The sequence below is a fragment of the Danio rerio genome, chromosome 24, assembly GCF_049306965.1.
Source record: "Danio rerio strain Tuebingen ecotype United States chromosome 24, GRCz12tu, whole genome shotgun sequence".
Lineage (NCBI taxonomy): Eukaryota > Metazoa > Chordata > Actinopteri > Cypriniformes > Danionidae > Danio > Danio rerio.
Genome location: NC_133199.1, coordinates 27,830,015 through 27,850,576, shown reverse-complemented (window position 1 = coordinate 27,850,576; position 20,562 = coordinate 27,830,015). Strand labels below are relative to the sequence as shown.

Here is a 20,562-nt window from a genome sequence, read left to right as displayed (position 1 = left end):
TTCAACACAAAACTGCCGATGTGAGCTAACAAAATCATGTGGTTTTGATTTCATGAAGACTTTTAGTTGTAACTAATAATATTAAAGGTCTTAATGTCTAGATTATTTATTAATAATAATAATTATAATAATTCCTTACATTTATATAGCGGTTTTCTGGGCACTCAAAGCGCTTTACACACAATGGGGGGAATCTCCTCATCCACCACCAGTGTGCAGCATCCACCTGGATCGCACACCACACACCAGCTGATTGGTGGAGAGGAGACAGCGAAATTCAGATTAAAGTTCAGAGCTACAATTTAACCATTTAAAAACAAATAAAAAATAATAAACATTTAATTAAGATAAGTACACACTAACTATTGTAAATGATCCCATAAGAATTAATCAAATGTGTGATTTGGAAATTAAAAAACACAAATACAAATTAGATTATAATAAATATAATTCTGAATAAATATAATAAAAAATTATACCAAATTGATTTAAATATGAATCAGTGAGTAGTTCGATGCGTAGAAAACTAGTTTTTAAATAATATTTTAGACCCATATGTACGTTTTTCAGAGTAAGATTATTAAAGTACTTATTTTAGAAACCATACAGGTGCTTGTCAAAACTTACAGTTTAGCAAAGATATCAATCAGATTTTTATTCACTCCTACCTATGCGCACCTACTACATAACACGAGCCCCTGACAGCAGACAGGGCTGAAGTGAATCCATACCTCCATCAAAACTGATACGAAAAAAGAAAAATATCAGTCATGATATCGAACTATGCTCACAGACATGTGCTTGGAGAGGTCTATCAAGTATCATTTCAAATGAAAGTCTTTGAGAATCGATAAGGAACCAGCAATCCAGGCAGTTTGAGGGTGTAGCGCTGGCGAGAGGGGGCTTGGAGTCTGCACAAGCTAAATAGACTCTTCTGCCAGGGGGCCACGGGGTCACGCAATCGGGTCGATATCTAAGGTCATTTATCCCATCAGGAGGGCCTTCAATACCATAGAGACGATAGAGGAGTCACCGGCGGGCTGGAAGGACTGAATAAGAAGCACAGACTGAATCAAAAGCCTTTAACCAAAGACTTTTGTTAAAAGCAAGTCGTTGCTTTGAAGGGAACGAGGAGATCCTGCCAAGATGAACATGGATCTTGGGAAAATGTAAATGTGCAATGTGAATTCGTGTTTTTAAGCTTGATAGGTGCACCTTAAATGTTGTTGGTGGACTCGATCACAGTCCATCTCCATTAGCAGGTGTAGCAGAAACAGTTTCAGAGTCGCCCCACAAGGGAAAAAAGGTCAATCGCAGAAAATGGCCAAACTGAGACATCAAAAATGGGGATAGTATTCCAAACGCATCATCTGCGGAGCCGGTTGCCATTATTGTGTGCACATTTTTACCTCCAGAAGAAGAAAGGCTCTGAAAGAAAACAGAACACTGGCACATGGAATAGGGAAAACGGGACTATTTACCTGAGGAAAGAAAGAAAGAAAAAAAAGTGGGGGCTGAAGAAAGATGATGATGCATGATCAAGGGAAAGCAATCATGTCATCATTTTTGAAAGGTGGGAGAAAATAATTTTTTTTCTCTCTCTTCTCTTTCCCTCTTTCTCCTCTCCTCTTCTTCATTCTCTTCCCTCAATCACTGTGTGCAGAATGTATAAAAGAAACCTAAAAGCCACAGAGGTTGTCAGAGACCTCGTGTTCCCTCCCGGCCCGGCAGGGGTCGCGTTTAAAATAAATAGCATTTTTAAGAGGGAGAAAAGATGTGAAGAGATAGTGAGGGAAGAGGTGAGCAGACAGCAGAAAGAAAGAACGGAGAAAAGGAGAGAGAGAGAGGACGCAGAAGACAGTCCAGAGAGAGAGAGAGAGAGAGAGAGAGAGTGTATCAGCTTCCATGTGCTCTAACAAGGTGTAAATACAATAACAAGCATGTAATTAAGTGAGCATGATGAAGTTAATGGGGATCATACATTCCATTTGGGCTGCTTATGAATATTCTATTAGATGTTATCAGGCAGCTGGAATAGCTTTTAATTTAATCATCATTCCGAGCAGAGAAAAGTTCTTTGTGCGAGTGTAATTGCACAGAATGAATAATTGATTTGACAATCGCACCCGTGGATTTCCAGCAGCTCAAGGCAGGCAGAGCGTGGGGGAGGAGGGCTGAGGGAGGGCATGCGCGTCGTGCCCTGAAGAGGTTGCCGAGGAGCTCGCCTGCAAATTGAGCACTATCAGTACACATATAAAGGACAATTTCTATTTTATCAATGCAGTGAAATTACATTACTGCCTGAACATAATCACACTGCCCACACTTAAGAGGAGACAAGGCAGAGAGAGCGAGAGCGAATTAGAAAGAGCAAGAGATACGCAGAGCGACGGATGCCGAGCGAGCGCGGGAGGAAATGGAACGGAGGGGAGCAAAAGGGCTTGCCTAAAAGACGTTATGAATTGCTCTTCATGAAAAGAATGAAATCAGAGTTCAACATGATTTGGAAGTCATTGATATGGGATATCTAATTTTTGTTGAAAACTGTGGGAAAAAAAAGGAAAAAAACTGTTTTATTATGGAAGGACTCCCGCCGTGCATGAAATTGCCTCCACATTTAACTCAGTAGCTGCAATCAGGCGGAGGACTGTGGTTTACATGTAGATCAGACTCCGAGTCTGCATCTAAATGTCTCTCATTTCTCACATGCGTACGTGGCCGATATACACAAAGAAAAAGCACCCCACGCATGCTGCGTGCAGACACAATGCATGTGTGCGATATAATCCGTTCGCAGAGACACTCTGAGAGCCAGCTGGACAGGAGGATCACCAGTCAAACGGGACTTTTGGATTCGGTCCAGTCCAGTGGCTCTGTAGATGTGAGCTATGTAGAATTAGACCAAAATGTGAGGTCTGGAAGTGCAATAAACAGACATTTTCTTCATGTGACTTTGCAGTGCTATTCTAGGCAGAAGTACAGGAATGTAGGAATGCAGTGAAAATTTAACGTAGAAAAAGTTTTAATATTCAATCCAGATGATACATTAGAAATTCATTAGCAGTGTGTATTTATATCAGAGCTTTCCACAGGTTTCAAATATACTTGTGGTGGTATCCAGATTGAAACGCACAATTTACCCACATCACATACAGTTGAAGTCAGAATTATTAGCCCCCCCTTGAATTTTTTTTCTTTTTTAAATATTTCCCAAATAATGTTTAACAGAGCACGAAAATTTTCACAGTATGTCTGATAATATTTTTTTCTTCTGGAGAAAGTCTTATTTGTTTCATTTCGGCTAGAATAAAAGCAGTTTTTAACTTTTTAAAACCATTTTAGGGTCAAAATTATTAGCCCCTTCCTTAAGCAATATTTTTTATCTGATTTTCTACTAAATAAACCATTATTATACAATTACTTGCCTAATTACCCTAACCTGCCCAGTTGACCTAATTAACCTAGTTAAGCCTTTAAATGTCACTTTAAGCTGTATAGAAGTGTCTTGAAAAACATCCAGTAAATTTTTTATCAAGATAAAATAAATGAGTTATGAAAACTATTATGTTTAGAATAATCTTCTCTCCGTTAAACAGAAATTGTGTGTGTGTGTTGGGGGGGTGGTGGTTAATAATTCAGATTTCAACTGTATATAGTTAACTTTAAATAGTTAACTATATGCGACAAGGAAAACTATTTAATTTAACAATAATTTTATTTATTATGACACTGTTATATAGTTTCTAAGTAAAATTAAAAAAGAGTGTTGAAATAAAAAAGAAATCCACTATTTCTCTTTTATGCTATTCAGGAGCCATGTGCACCCACTGACAGGTCAAATCAGCTTCTCTCTCTTTCAAGTTTAAAGCAAACTTGAATGACAAAACATTTTAGATAGGTGTATCAAATTACTATATAATATGTTAAAATCATCATATAAATAAAATAATCAGCAAATAAGAAATAAATGACAGAAAAGTTAATAAAAAAAGACAATATCTTTAAAAATGATAAAACTTACAAGATTAATTGTGTAAATTATTTTAAAAAGGCAAATGCGTTGATTAACCATTACTAATGTTGTACATTTTAGGATTCCCCGTTAGGTTTTTCGAAGATTGCAAATAATAAGCTCTGTGTTCAAACACTGTTCATTACACTTACACGTTTTGTCGAACCGGATAATCCTCGCATGAAAATACAACTTTGAGCACTTTTGGATCTTAAATACAAAACGTAAGATTTTAAAAGCTAACATTAGGCTATAAACGGACTACAACGCCTTCGGCACGCTTGCCTGTTACAGCTACAGACAAATTTTCAAGCTTATTTTTAAAAATATGGTCCATGACAAAGATTTACTCTTCCAGTCTATTATATTATACTCCACACTATATATTATAAACAAATAAACACGCAAAACACATCTGTAGAGACATACGTGCATTTTTGATAGTTTTTTTTACATGGGAAATACATTTTGTTTAGTAACAGACGACAGAAATGAGACATGAGGAACAAGTCTATATGCCTGCAAGTTCCATCATGGACACAGATCAACATTCAATATTCTTTTTGTCACAAAGTACAGTGAAAAGCAGCCCACATATGCTATAAGGAGTGTAAATACTACAGTTATGACACAGTTAAATGTGTTCAGATGAAAATAAAAAACGCAGAAAAATCTATTGATCACGATAAAGAGACAGTTGATATGCATGAATTTTTTACAAATTTATTCACACGTTTGCATTACTGAGAGCAGAACAGAGACAAGCTGCACTGGTAAGCAGTATCTTCATAATATTGTTTAAATAAAATAAATGATCAACAACTTAATCTCCCTTGATGGTCTTTACAAGTTAAGTCATTATCTACACACAACAGGTATTCCCAATTAGACAAATACTACAAACTATAAAATACTATCCATGAAAATACTTAAATCACAGACAAATCCAAATGCCAAACGCAAGAGAGCTAAGTTCCAGATCAGTTCAGCTTGATGACGTATATAATGTCTCCGACACCACCTGTAGTCTTGTTTAGCAACTTGACAACAACCAACTTTTTAAAGAAGCATAACCGATTTAAAAAATCAAAGAGTGAGAAGTAACTGATGTGTTTTATGTCGTAGAAGGTATCTTGAGTTTGTGTTAGCCACGAACCTTATTTAAGTGATTTAATTGAAATTCCATTGAAAAAAAAAACACTGACCTAGGAACGAGGGAACCTGAACTGCTAAAATGTTAACTTGCTTGCGTTTTTTTGCATTCAAATTCACATCTTAGTTCCTCCACTCTGTTATTCAGCTGGTTTATCACCTTGTGATATTTTCATTTTTGTGCTGCTGGTCTGACTTAAAATTAGTTTTTAAAAATTACTTTTTTAATTTAAAGTCTGTCTTTTTTTAGTTGTGAGAATGCAAATTATTTAAGTTGATCAACAGTGCATTCCTCATGCAGCACTGAATTGACACAGGGGAATTAATGGGAGCATTAAAAATATTCTTTGGAAAAGTAACTTAAAAGTTACTTTTAACAGTAATGCATTACTTTTTGCTGTAATTTATCAATAAAGTAATTGAGTTACTTTTTAAATAAAGTAACTAGTAACTGTAATTCCTAATTTCCAGTAACTAACACAACACTGGTCAGATCAGAGGTTATGTTGTGTCCGGTGGTGTAAATAAGACTGTAAGAGAGACCGGTTACAAGCAGAGGAACGGTCATTCTTTGGTGATTTCCTTGGATAGAGATACTTGACAAAAAGAATTTTCTGTCCTTTACCTGTGTGTGTGTGTGTGTGTGAGTGAGTGAGTGAGTGAGAGAGAGAGAGAGAGAGAGAGAGAGAGAGAGAGATATAGAGAGAGAGAAAGAGAAAGAAAGTGTGTATTTGTGTGAAGGGGGGTTGGGAGGCCAATTTCCATCAGTCTTTCCTCTCTGAAGGAATCAGGTAATCTAGTGAGGAAAAGACTGCAAATGGATAAAGCACTGACCAGCAATTTCACCATCAAGCAACAGAGGGATGAATTCACCACGGCCCTCCTCCATCACAGCTCTGCAATGCATCCCAGCAGAGCTCAACTATAGCACCACCATTGGCGGAGAGCGCACATTGCAGCCGTCCAAACAAACTCCATCAAGCCGGCGTGTAATGTTAACACCACTTCTGGCTTAACTTCCCAGACTGACCAAAAAAGGTTCATTCACCCCTTTGCATTGTGCAGACGGCTTCCAGTGACCGTGGCCGAAGACAGCTGGAGACTTCTAACCTCCAGCCTCGGCGTCCAGCAGAAACGGTTCTCTCTTGCTCAATCTACCAGCAATGTGCGTCTCCAGTTATCTAAAGCTCCACAATAACAGCGGAGCCGACAGAATAGGGGGAAGATTGGTTTTTCTATTGTGCTGCTGGTCTGGCATAATGCCCACTTTAAAAGCAATTCCTCCGTCATCAGAGACAGACAGAAAATCTGGCAGATACGACACTAAATGTCTCATGGTGTGAGGGGGAGGTGGTTGGTAAATTACGAGAAGGCGTGTGTGGATGTGTGTGTGGGAAGAGGGCAGCTAAAAGTTTTCTGAACTGTACTTTATTCCACTATCGCTCCTGAGCGTTTCCATCGCCGACAGCAGCAACAGGCCACCGCTCAGCCCTCTACCTTTGTTCACCGTGCTTTGGTAATCGGTGCAAATGCATTGAACAAAACACTGTGGTGGTGGAGCATAACAAGCTTCCAGAAAGATCTGCAAATGCAACCCTCCATGGTGATTTTTATGTTACCATTTCACCATTCATACTCTGTTGTGACCCGCATCTGCTTTTTTATGTCTAGAATCACACTGATAAAGCTACCTACAAGAGAACAAAATATGGCGAAGGAATATTATAAATATTACCATCAATTTACAGATGACATATATCCACATATCATATATATATATATATATATATATATATATATATATATATATATATATATATATATATATATATATATATATATATATACATACATACACATTGCTCATCATAATTGAGTGATTTTGAAAATGAATATTTGTATCCATTTCTCAGTGAATATAGGCAATGTATTTTGGTGCATTTAAACAAAACAGATTTATTAAACAGATATATTTATTCAAATAATCTTTTAGTCAACAAACATATGCAGAAGTTAAAATACAATAAAATTTAAGCAAAATATTGCAAAAAATTAAAAATTACAACCTACAAATCTTCAACAAAATTTATTTTTTTCTTCTCTTGATTATTATTATTTTATTAGTATTTAATATTTTTCTATAACATTTACATTTGGGTATTAGTTTTTGAACCGTTATCATAAGTTATTTGGTTAGATAAGCTGCAGATTTGGCTTCAGTACTGACTAATCTATTGTGGATCCACTAATATAATATTGTAAAGCTTCCTATTAAAAATATGAATTTAATAGATTGATTTGTGAGGGATGTACTTATATATGCTGAGCACTGTATATAATTTTTTAAGGGGGGGTTCACTTTTAATTGATAGGACAGTAGAAAGTATACAATGGAAAGTGTGGGGAGCAGAGAAAAGAAAAGATCAGCATAGGACCGAACTCCCGTTGCTGGAGTACCATGTGTTGATGCACTAACCACTGTGCATTGGCACAGAGCATTTGAATTATTTTTGCCCTAAAGGTGGAAAGACTTCAGTGTTTAAAAAGTGATCTGAAGTCAAATTCTCTACCATTTTACATATTTAGGAAAAGCTAGAGTACATAGCCACCAAGATTTCGCTCAGTACTGTACCCACAATTAGTGCTGTACGATTAAAGGTGCAGTAGGTGATCTGCCAAAACGCTAACCGGTTAGCATATTATCTTTGGACAGCGGGGAGGGACTGTGATTCAAAGCCACGCTTCCTGAAATCTCAGATGTGCGCACCGCGTCACAACAGCAGAAAACCCACTAGTTCATGTCAGTTAAAACTCATTTGCCAGTTAAAACTGTAATTAGTGTTTGGCCGGCGGCGTGCAGGAATTACATTTATTACTAAGCCAACTTTTCATGCTATTGCAGAGCGAATATTCAGAGTAGCATGATAAATCGTAAAGGAAGGCTGTCATTGTTCAAAATTGAACCAATGTGAACATAAAAGCAACTTCAGCTCAATAAAGCAGGTTAAGCGGAATAGCGCTATTTATTTACTGATGTTTTCTTGTTAAACTAAATAAGAACATGCATTATCGATGCTGTAAAAGGCCCTTATACAACTGAAAATAGTTCAATCCTTCGCCGGGAGATTTAAGTGGCTGAACAACACGCCTATGCATGTCATAGACTGTAAAATATAGGTGCATATAAGCCATTCATAACACAACAAAATCTAACATAAGCTTAGCCCAACTAAAATAGTTTTAAAACAGAACATTTCCTAACAGTAATACTTCAGCTAAGATGTCGTCCTTCCTCCAGCATGCAAAACTAACTCTAATATTGATTCAGAATTTGTAAAAAATTCAGCATTTGATTTTTGTGATTGTCTCTTATGCGCAGCACGTGTCGTGAACGCGCGGCGCTCATGCAGGCAGGCACGCTTGAATGGCGGATCCGCGTGAAAAAAGATGCGCAGAAGTTCAAATCTGCATTTGCTGACAGACAGTTTAAGGTACTTATCGGAACTATAGTAGATGTCAGCCCGACAATATTTAATTGGATGCACATTTTTTAGTTTTATGCCTTACCCAGAATATAAAAATACATAAACACATTTAGATCATTTACTGTAATCATTACTTTTGGACTGTGAAGAGACTTTCAACCAGCACAACAACATGTTTCTGAAGTAGATCACCTACTGCACCTTTAATTGGAAAAAGATCGCGATCTCATTTCGACCCTACACTCGATCTTAATCTAGCATTCCTATGATTCAGCCAATTATATATGCAAGGTCAGGATAGAAGCGTTAAGGCGGTCGTCTTCACATTGTTTTAAACACTCCAAATGGTGTTAAAAATGTAGCATACTGTATTAATAATGTAAAATTCACCCAAAAATGTAATTTCTCTCCTAATTTAATGATGTATTCGCGGCCCCAAAATCACACATGAGCTGACGCACTGTTTGCTTCCAAGATGATGGCTACTTAAGTGAACGGAACCTGCATAGGCTGTGAACAATAGGTTATAAAGTTGTAAAAAATGTTTAGTTTGCTGCACAGAGCGATCGTTTGGGAGCCGCGCAGGAAGTATGCATTGCATATATGTTTTTTTTTTTCTTCAAATTAACCCCATCCAAGATGATGTGAGCGCACTCGGCAGTGAAAGTAAAACAGAAAGTGCGCACATCATACAAATGATCACATGGCTTTTTAGAGTTATGATTTTGACAAGCATTTAATGTTTCTTCTTTCATAGTGAACACAGTGTTGTGCATGAGAATAAATGTTTAATAGTGTCAGTATAACTACTCTAGCCTATATAATGCTGAATATAATGCAAGAGGGAATCTGATAATGACAAATGTCTCATTTTACCAGTAAAAATAATTGTCTAATAACATTGTCAATAACAGATTGCAAGCAGATGTCTTAAAAATAATAATTCATCTTCAGAATAGTTTTTTTTTTGATGTCATCACTTACTGTGAATTAACAACCAGGACAAATATAAAAGTCTGTTCAAGTCCACCATTCCAAGTCTATACGAAACGTAGAATTTTAACCAACAGTAGATCTACACATAGGTCTAAAATTAATATTCATTTTGATATTATATTCAATATTTTACCATATGTTTGAGAACAAAAATAATAGCCGACTCATATTAACCTTATTTTACATCTACAGAATCGGGAGAAAATCGTGAATCTAAGCAAAAAAACATGATTCTCATTTTTGACCGAATCATGCAGCCCTACCCACAATACACAGATAACCATGAGCGCAAGCAAGTCTGACAAAAGACAGTATATTCAGGACCCCCATTTCAGAGTTACATCCCAGGGTCTAAATAAGAAACTGGACCAGGTAAAAGGAAGTACAAGCCACGCAGCCCTGTAATTTCACCCCTAGCCCCCAGTAAAACCCTGCGGTCTATAATACAGTAATGTGTAGTATTATAGTGAGAGGGGAGATAACCGTAGCAGGGCTATACTTCAAAGCTGTGTGTGATGTCCTCTACTAATCCCACAGTATACAACATTTACATGGCGGAGCTACAAATGCATACGGCACATTATAGAAAAATCCCCTAATCCTCTGGGCCTAAATGCAACTAGAAATCAAAGTAAGAAACGGAATAAACAAATGGTTCCTGAGAACAATTGCAAAGGAAAAAAAAAAACAAAGAGGAGGAGGACAGGAGTAACGTCACCTCTCATTCTGCCTGGTGAAAATCAGGGCTAGAGGGTTAAAATCACTCCTTCAGGAATTAGAGGCCCGGCTGCAGTGATGGGCAGTGTGGCTGACAGAACGCCGCAGATTGGCCACAATTACTCGCAGAAACAACAGTCGGGGAAAAAAAGTAAAGAAATAAAATTCGCCAGAGAAGCCAAGTCTATAATCATGTTAGGCCCCCGCCCCCCGATACACTCTCCCCTCAGCCCGCTCCACGTCCTGAGTGGTCATCTATTGATTACACATTATATTTATCTACGGCTCTCGCGCCAGCTCTGAACCTCATCGGCACATGTAAAAATAAATAAATAAATGTATAAGTCTATTCCAAGAGGTCCTTTTTAATCAAGTGACATCAATCAAAAAGGATTGTGGGTAAGTAGCCACGGCTCAGCTAGCAGCGGCCGTGAGCGGTCTGGATCCTCCAACGGCCCGCTGAAAACATATGCTCCATGTCCCATTATTTATGAAGGGCTATCCTTTAGCCTTCTCTCCAATTACTCGCCCTATCATTTTCCAAAATCTAAAAACTGTTTTCAATCAACATAGCCAGCGCGATTACCGAGGGCCTACTGGATGAGAGGAGGCTCTCTCTCACTCACTCCCCTCTTCCTTCCAACTGATTGGACCGCTTTGCATTCTGCACCGCGTCGGTCCGTGATTGAATCCGTCGCCTGAATTACGGCTGTCGACTCGAGGAGCTGAAGATTCTTAACCCAGCCTAGTGGCCGCCTCCAGCCGCTCTGAGGTGTGTGCCTAAAGTGTTGGAAATAAGCGCTGGACGAGCGCTTTTTTTTTACGCCTTATGCTTCTGAGTGAATTTCCCAGGTAATTAGTAATGGCTAATAATGTTAATGCGAGTCTTACATTTATCATCTCCTGTCAGGACCTTGTTGATGGCATATTCCCAGTCAAAGATGTATCTGTAGAAGCTCAGTTGGTTGTAGAGGGCCTTCTCAGAATACTGAAAGAAGAAACAAAAAGACAAATAACAGATTAAACTGGGTAAAACAAAGCAATCATTTTAGCCAGCTTGGATGCCATCAGAAATTTAAAGGAATAGTTCACCCAAAAAAATAAATATTTTGAAAAATGCTGGTGGCTGAGACACACCGACTTAAAGGGGAAAAAAAATACAAAGGAAGACAATAGGTGCCATCAAAAAAAACATTCTTCAAATGATATTTTGTGTTCAAAAGAAATAAAGAAATGCAAATTGGTATTAAACAAGTGAAGAGTGAGTAAATGATATTTTTTGTCTGAGCTATCCTTTTAGTGCAAATAAAACAAGGCTATTGACCTTATTCTTCAATGTGGAAGTGCACTCGCTTTTGCAATTGTTTTAGAACTTCCGATTCAGTTGCCTATAGAAATGACTAGAAATAATATATAGCAGAAAATTATCAAATTTCTTGCTCTACAAACAAGTGTGTTTATGACTATACATAAAAAGCAGTAATGTGATGAGAAAATATCAATTTGCAACAAGCAGCAAAACGTGCTTTCTTTAAACGTCTAAAAATCAAATGGAAGTGAATGAGACAGGAAGTCTCGAGCCAAAAAGTTACTGATGGCTGCCCCCGCTCAATTGTGAATAGGTCAATAGACTTAAGAGTAACTCCAATGGCATGAAACTTAAAAGTTGAGATCATTAATTTTCACAACTTATTTGCCCATATAACTTTATTTGAAAAAGGCCTTCAATAACTAGAGGCGTACTATAAATTTAATTTGCAATTCAGTTTTTCATTCCCATAAAGGAAATAAATACTAATTAAATAAAAGTAAATTTGTCTGAAGTCAAATATATGATGACATAAATGTGAATACCAATAACAGACTGAGGTTCCAGGCATAATGATGGTTAAAACCAACACAAAAAAACAAACGTGTTAACATTTGTGAATGGTATCATGCTCATTTTGCCCAATCTCATATTAAGAGTAACTATAACTCTTTAGTTTTTTAAAATAATTTTAGGATAAAATAAACTCTCTGGAAAAAGCAACACACCCTGAGGGGTGCCATTGATGAAGGACAATGGCACACAATTGTGGCTCAGCTTCCACCAAGTGATTGACTACAACCTGTGATATGGCTGTATAAATAAACTCTAAATTTTAAATGAAATTCTTTTTACAACCAAAAACATAGTTCAGAGCCCTCCTTATGCTGAGTGAAGCAGATTGATGAGCTGCTCTTGCCATTTCGTCACCTTAGAATTATAAGGTTCTATCTGACATTTTTGTCAAAATTGAGTTACTCACATATTCTTAATTAAATTTTTTTTTTAAATAAAACTTATTTTTATTATGTGATGTTTTTTTATAAGGCGTTTACACTTTTAGGCTTTTTATTTAAAAAACAAAAAAGGTTTTATCTACAGTGGAACTCTAGCTTGGCTCTATAAGGTTCTTTCAGCGAGTCAATCACCGTTTTTAATGCATGCACGAGGATTAGGATCAGCTTTCTTTGTCATTTCGCAGACTGCTCCAATGACAGCGGGAAACACCAGAAAGACAAAATCAAACAAAATCTGTCAGCTAAATAATGCTGCACAACACAAAATTGAGTTGTGTGTAAATGTGATGATTTGGAAACATTTCTTGACATTGAGATTCATTCATTCATTTTCTTTTCGGCTTAGTCCTTTTAATTTATTAATCTGGGGTTGCCACAGCGGAATCCGACTGGATTTGCCAGTTAGAACCTTATAATTCCAAGTAGAAAATGACTTTTCAGAATGAGAAGGTTCCATCTGCATTTACCGTGTTTTTTTTTTACTCCAATTTACAAATGTAAGAGTACTTTGACAATTTACATTTAGAGAACCCTTAGGGTCTCTGTCATGTTAATGTATGAAAGAGAACTTTTACACACATACTGTTTTCTATATGGAATGCAAAATCTTTGAAGCTCAATATCTCAAAATCATTCAGAACGCAGATAGAATTATAATTATAATTCTAAGGTGACGATTTGTGTACGCTCTACCATAAGTGCCCATACAAAGAGTTCCAACTTTAATGATGTCAACTAGAACCATGTTCCAAAAAAAAAAAACTGAACACAAACCTCCACCCAAAAAACATAAATTATGACAAAAAATACTTTGTAATATGTACAAAACATTTTCAAGCACTTAAGAGCATTATTTGGATGAGAATCCAATTCTTTGATGCTGTGAATAAATCCAAAGGGGTTTATCATGCAATTTCAGCATTCAAAGCAGATGAGCATCAGCAGAAGACCAGACCAGGTGTCACTCCTATATGCTGATAACAGGAAACAATCAGGCTACAATTTACACATGCTCAAAATATTTGTCTTATAGAAGTTGGGGATAAAGGTCAGAATGTGGATATCAGAATTTGGCCTAAACAACATTTAAGCATGGATCCACCCTGCATTGTATCAACAGTTCAAGCAGCAAGTGGTTTAATGGTGCGGGAGAGAATTTCTCAAGACTTTTGACACTTTAGTACTAATGGAGCATCATTTAAATGGTACAGCCTACCTGAGCACTGTGACCATTCTTTAATGGTTTCATCCAGCAGGATAACATGTCATGTCACAATTTCAGATCATCTCACATTGGTTTCTTAAACATAAGTAAGTTCACTATAATCACATGACCTTTAAAGTCACCATATCATAGTGCAATATAGCAGCATTGGAATTTCATGAATCAGGAGATTCACACCATGGATGTAAAACCCACAAATCTGCAGCAACTGTGTGATGACAATAGAGTGGAGGAAATATGATGTCAATTTGTATGCAACAACTCCAAAGCGAGTTACCTTTTTAGCAGTTCTGGTTTCCCTGTCTTAAAGTCAATGAATGGGTTTTTTTCAAAGGGATTTAAATTAAATTGCTTAAATAAGGTTCTTGGCAAACAAACTCAAGATACCGTCACGTTTTATTCTATGACATAAAACACATCATTTACGTCACAATCTTGATTTTTTTAAATCGGTTACGCTTCTTTTAAAAAGACAGTTGCTATCAAGTTGCTAAATGGGACTATATGCGGTGTCGGAGACATTATACGTCATCGAGCTGAACTGGTCTGGAGTTTAACTCACGGTCTGACACATTTAACTCTGTCATAACTGTAGTATTTACACTCCACCTTATAGTATATGTGACTGTATGGGCTGCTTTTCACTGTACTTTGTGACAAAAAAGAATATTGAATGTTGTTTTGTGTCCATGATGGAATGTTACGTTTCACGATGTTTTGTGGTTTTTGTTGTTTTCTGCTTTGCGCTCTTCTCTCTCTCTCTCTCTTGTTGTGGTCCTATCCTGTTTCAGCTGTGCTACCATTGGTCGGGTGAGCTGTCATTCACCTTCGTCACTAAATCAGCGCGCCAATAAGGATCGGGTCCGCGCAGTATAAAACCGGTGCGCTTGCGCTGTTTTAGAGGAGCGTTTGGCCTGCCAATCTCCTCACTTGTGTCGGCCGGACTGTTTGTTTGTTTGTTCAGCTTGATTCGTTTGCAAGTGCTGTTTTCTAGTTTTCTCCCTGTTTATATTGATATATCAGTTAAACTGGTGCTGCTCTTGTTAATGTATAGTGATATTTTGAACGATCTTTATGAGAATTGGATTACCTGAGATCTTGTTTTGCTAATGGATAAGTGTGTACTTTACGAGAATTCTAGCATTTCGAGCAGCTTAGTATAATTTTGTATTAGTTAGTATTTGGAGGCGTTGCCACATGTGTAATTATGTTTGGGAGTTATGAAGTTTAGTTAAGCTACGTGCTGAAGATTACAGTTTTGTTTCTGCATTTTTCTTTGTTCAGTCAGTTTAGTGGGTTGGGGTTTAGTTAGTTCGTTTTGTAATATTTATTTCTTTGTTTTGGCAACACTCCTATTTTTCTTTATTTAATTCAATTATTTAAAACTACATTTATCTTCCATCTTATATTCATTGTTTGACAATATCCATTAATAAATACTTACTTTTTGTTTCACTTATCAAGCGTATGTGTCTTCTCCTCATTCACCCAGCATCAATAGACTCACTGATTGTTACATATCATCCCTTTAATTATTTAACAGCATAAACACGTAACATGGAACTTGGAGGCATATAGACTTGTTCCTCACGTCTCATTTCTGTCGTCTGTTACTAAAGTAAGCGGGCTGTGTGCACGTGAGCGATACACTTAATTAAATATGTAGTATGATAATACTATGTAGGCACATTTATACATACAGTTTTAAAACTTTTACAACCGTAAAGCAAAACAAAATGTATTTCACACATAAAAAAATAACTATCCAAAAGGCACGCATGTCTATACAGATGTGTTTTGCGTATTTATTTGTTTATAATATATAGTGTGGAGTATAATATAATAAACGGGGAGAGTAAATCTTTGTCATGGACCATGTTTCTGAAAATAAGCTTGAAAATTTTTCTGTAGAAGGGTGGTGCTGACGTCACAGGCGAGCGTCCCGAAGGCCGTTTATAGCCTATTGCTAGTTTTTCAATTCTTGTGTTTGCATTTAAGACCAAAAAGTGCTCAAAGATGTATTTCGTGTGAGGATTGTCCGTGAAAGTGTAATGAACAGGGTTTGATCACAGAGCTTATTATTTGCAATCTTTGAAAAGCCTATGGGAAAATCCTAAGGGGATTTTATCGAGGGAACCAGTTTTATGCTAGCAGCCGATTAGCCTACAAGGTGACATCATGGTTCCTCCACTCTAAATGAACCAGCACCTTGTTAAACATATGCCATGTACAATAATTGAAGTTTTAATGGCAAGAAAGGGTTCATCCCAATACTAGCAAGGTGTACCAAATAAAGTGCTTGGTTAGTGTAAAATAAAAAAACCTTCAGAAATTCCAGAAGTACTAATTATAAAAAAGAACATCTATTATTTTAACATTCAAAGCTCTTAACAAATTCTTTAGTGACTCTGCAGTTGCTGATTATTCCTTCACATATTCAATACAACAAAAAAAAAAAGAAAAGGGAAAAACCAATTAGCTAAAATCATACGGATGTAGTTTAGTACTACGTGTTATTGTCCTGGGGAAAATGAAAGGCTGAAGCGTAATGAGATTGGTGCGGCTCAATCAGGGAAAGCTGGAGAATCACCTGTGTTAATTACAGCTGTGGAGACAGGTAGTGTTTGTCATATATTCTCCACTGCCACAGACAAAGACAAACACACGTGCTCAGTCAAAGCCAGAGTTTTGGAGTCACAGAACCTGTGAAACTGTCTGATTGGCCGAAAACAGCCAGCGTACTCCCCACCTTCTCTCCTCACAAAAGCAGGAAACGGTGTTTGGTTTGTAAATTCGGCTGTAATTACGGTTAGCCATGTGTCTAACTGCCAGAGGCGCGCAGGTCGAGCGAGAGAATAAAAGAGACTGGAGAGGGAGAGAGAGAGAGAGAGACGTTCAGCTCTGAAATTACCTCTTTCATAATAGTTTGTTTTGATAAGGCAGCGTGTGTGGATCTGATGAACAACTGTTGCTGTCAATTTGATTAGCCATTATACTTTTATGTTAATTGCTGTTATTGGGTCACAGTCTTTCTGTGTCACCATAGAATCAGAGCAATGTGGGTGCCGGAGGAGTTTAGCAAGGGCTCTCTCCTCAGCGCAACGGCTTTTAATTGCCCTCTACAGCTTCCGATGAGCCCAGCAGCTGTTGACCCATAATGCACTGGCTGGTCAACAGCCGTGCCTGTCGATTCAGCAATGCGTCCATAATGGAGCTCGTATAATCAGCGCCAGGTCGCCACACGCTTTCGGTCCCGCGAAGGAGATTGTGGACTAAAAGCGCAGTCCAAGAAATAAGTGGACGGACATGCAAGGCAGGGCCAGGACGAGCTTCACAGCTGTGCTGACAGGTGTCAAAAGGGGCGTGACCAAGGCACCGTCAAACATTATTGAATTTAACCCCCCATCCCGCAAACAGAAGCCCCACCCCCACGCAGCTTTGCTCGGCTCGATGCTTTGTTCCTGTACTGACACCATTTCAATTTTCTCCACAAATCTGCAGCATTTTCGGCCCGAGTGACTGAGGAGCAAACCAGCTGTGAAATTGCCTCTCTCCTGAGACCCCCGCCTCATTCCCCCCCTCCTTGATAGAGACATGGCAGCCAGTGCCGTACCACCGAACCTTTGGTACAGCCCAAACGTAGCCTGCCGGAAGAGCTGCATGGAGGCGAAGAGAGGAAAAGTGTCAAGCGCGAGGCCTTATTCCATGACCGAAAGGGTGTAAAAATAAAGCACTCAAGGAGGATCACTGGCCAAACTTAAGATGCAGATCAGCAAAAGACAAAGGATTAAAGTGTTTTAGCTCCTTATGGCCACAGTGCTTTTATATAAAGCATGTATAATATCCCCTTTGAGCAGAGCAGCAGAGAAAATGGCTACTCTTTCAATACACACAGATCTGTGCAGCTGCAAAAGGAGAGGACGGTGGAAAAAAAATCTCCAAACAGTTTTAATGAGGCTTAACAAAAAAAAAAAGCTCCAATCTGAGTTAATTTTAACGGGCTGAGCTGGAAAAGGAAGGCGATCGGCATCACAAGGTTTCATAACGAGTCAATATATGTAAATCTTTACAAGGCAAACACAGTGGGAAACAAAGACATTTAACTGAAGCGCCAGTTGATGTCTCCACTTTTTGTGCACATAATTTCTCCCCATTGAAAGGTATAATTGCCTGCTATTTGAAGATATTCATGCTCAATTTTTGAAATTAATTTCAATTGGGGGGAAATGTAGAAATGTCAGCTCCCGTGAAAGGGATTTGATTTCAATTATCCTTGCTCAAAGGACTGTGATTTCCAAATACACTTAAGCAAAATTATGACAAGAATTTTTGTTCCCAGAAATTCAGTGTTTAAAGAGCGATTAGACGATAAATGGACTGGCTTTGAATTGAAGTGAATGCGCCGGTTACCATCTGAAAGGCACTCAATTATCCCTGATTGCTCCTGTTATAATGTATCAAATAGAGATACCTGCTATTGCTGTAATTTGTGTGAAAATTAACATGCTGCAATTTCCACTAGAGGGAAAAAAAGGAAGCCCTAATGGGTGCCTGAACGTACATCAATAAAATGGAGAGGGAGAGAGAGAGAGAGAGAGAGAGAGAGAGAGAGAGAGAGAGACAGCGGGTGGGGGTGGTTGGAGAGATCTACGAGTGAGGGAAAGCAGCTGAAAAAGAAAAACGAGAGAGAGTCGGTATAAAGAAAAAGAGAGAGAGAGAGACAGAGAGAGAGAAAAAATTTAATTTACTGAAAATATTACAAATTGCACCTGTGTACAACTCCTTCAAATTACCGGCCAATCAACCGAGGGTGCCTATTACGCTTCCATTTAATCTGGATACAATGGTAGTCAATGTCTCTGTGTCCGTGGAGACACCAGAGGAGACGCATTGCTGTCAGCCGTGCTGTAAAGCCCAGAACGACAGAGGGATGGTAGAGGGGTGAGGAAGTTAATGTTTTATTCAGCCGGCAGTTTAAACTGCCATCTCACCAGGCAGAGCGGAGGACAGCTAAGTGGCTATGGTGACAAGAGAAATTGTCCTTTTGGGTTTCAACCTGTCGCCACAGAACTAGACGCAGAAATAAAGCATGAGGAGAAAGAAGGAATTGGGTAGGGGGGGATGTGTCGGTACTGGATGAAAATGATAAGGAAGACAGACAGGGACAAAGGTAGACACATCTTTTTTTTTTGGAAGGGACGTCCCGAATGGTGTCTTTGAACTGGACGAAGACGCTCTTAAAATGATCACTGGATGAAGTAAGTGAGAACATCCCACATCCACACTTTCTAACAGTGAGTCCAAGGCCAAGTCAATCTGGAGGCCGGTTCTTCTTATCAGAAGCAGCTTGTTAAAGCAGGAAGCAAACTCACATCATGTCAAACGGGTCAGACGGATCTGGTAATATATAATAGTTAGAAAATAAGGCAGAAACCTACACTGACAAGTAATAAAAGGCCTGGGGCCAGGCAGGAACTTTCACAGGCTCCACAGCACCACCATCTGGACGATGTGACTGATTGTGTATGTTCAAAATGTTTGTGCAGTACCTCAGGCTTCAGTGTGGATCTAAGACAGGCTGGACAGATCGGTCCCGACCTGGAGAATGCTATGGGCAGCCGACGGATTCGGTTCCGGCAGGCCTGATCCTCACATAGCAGCCATCCCTGTGTAGAAAGAGAGAAAAAAAAGATTAAAAATAGGGCTGTAGCCCCCAGTAGACGAGTCGCTGGTGCTCTTTCCTGTGGTGGGGCCGTGTGAGGCCTCAGCCTGCAGCAGATGCAGCTGCCCCCCCACTGACACTGCCTTTCCTGCCCCTGTTATTACAGCAGGGGCCAGGGGGTAATGTGGGTAATGCCCTGCTAATGACGGAGCACTAAATAAACCCCTAGTATCAGAGGAGCACCTGTCCCTGAAGCATTACCACCTACCCTACTATAGATTGAAAGAGACTGAAAAAGAGAGAGAAAGAGGGGAGACAAATAGAGACGCCTGAAAAGAGGGCCTTATAAAAGATGACAATATATAGAAAAAAAATATTATATATAAAAATTAGATATACATATATAACTATTCAAAAGCTTCCGGTCAGATAGACTTTTAGAAAGTAAAAATAATTCACAATAAATTTCATTATAATAAAAAGTAATCAAAAGTGATAACATTTATCATGTTACATAAATTTCCACAAAAGCAGCACGTTTTTATCAACAATGGCGGTAACAGACTGAGCACTAAATCGGCTTTTAGAATGATTTCTGTAGAATATCTGTTGAAAAAAAAAAACAGTATTTAAACCAGAAAATATTTATAATAAAATTTAAATGAAAAATAACTAAATAAAAAAATAAAATAAAAATTCAATTAAATAAATAAATAAAAATAATAAATATAAATTAATAAATATCGTTATAAATATATCAACACTTTAAATTATATGAGTGTTTTATTTCCTCAAACTATCCTAGTCAGGTTGAGGTTTTTATTTCTTTTTAGCTTTAATTTATAAGTGCATTAAAGAAATCACAGAAATTAATGTAAAGTAAGAAATTGGATGTAGAATAAGGTGTAATCAGGATGTAACACATGAAGCACTATGGCTCTAACCAATAAACATGCAGTAACTTCTACTTTATTACACGTTCCTGCTA

The 20,562-nt window shown here is 38.0% G+C and overlaps 1 protein-coding gene across 1 annotated transcript in view; it reads right to left on the bottom strand.

Annotated features, from left to right (window-relative positions):
* pola1 (polymerase (DNA directed), alpha 1) overlaps window positions 1-20,562 on the bottom strand; it is a 91,731-nt gene that overhangs the window by 2,492 nt on the left and 68,677 nt on the right. Inside the window, exons 35-36 of the mRNA NM_001305464.1 lie at window positions 19,462-19,578; window positions 11,254-11,350 (exon numbers count right to left, since the gene is read on the bottom strand). Coding sequence (NP_001292393.1) covers window positions 11,254-11,350; window positions 19,462-19,578 — 214 coding nt within the window. The remainder of the gene's footprint in view (window positions 1-11,253; window positions 11,351-19,461; window positions 19,579-20,562) is intronic.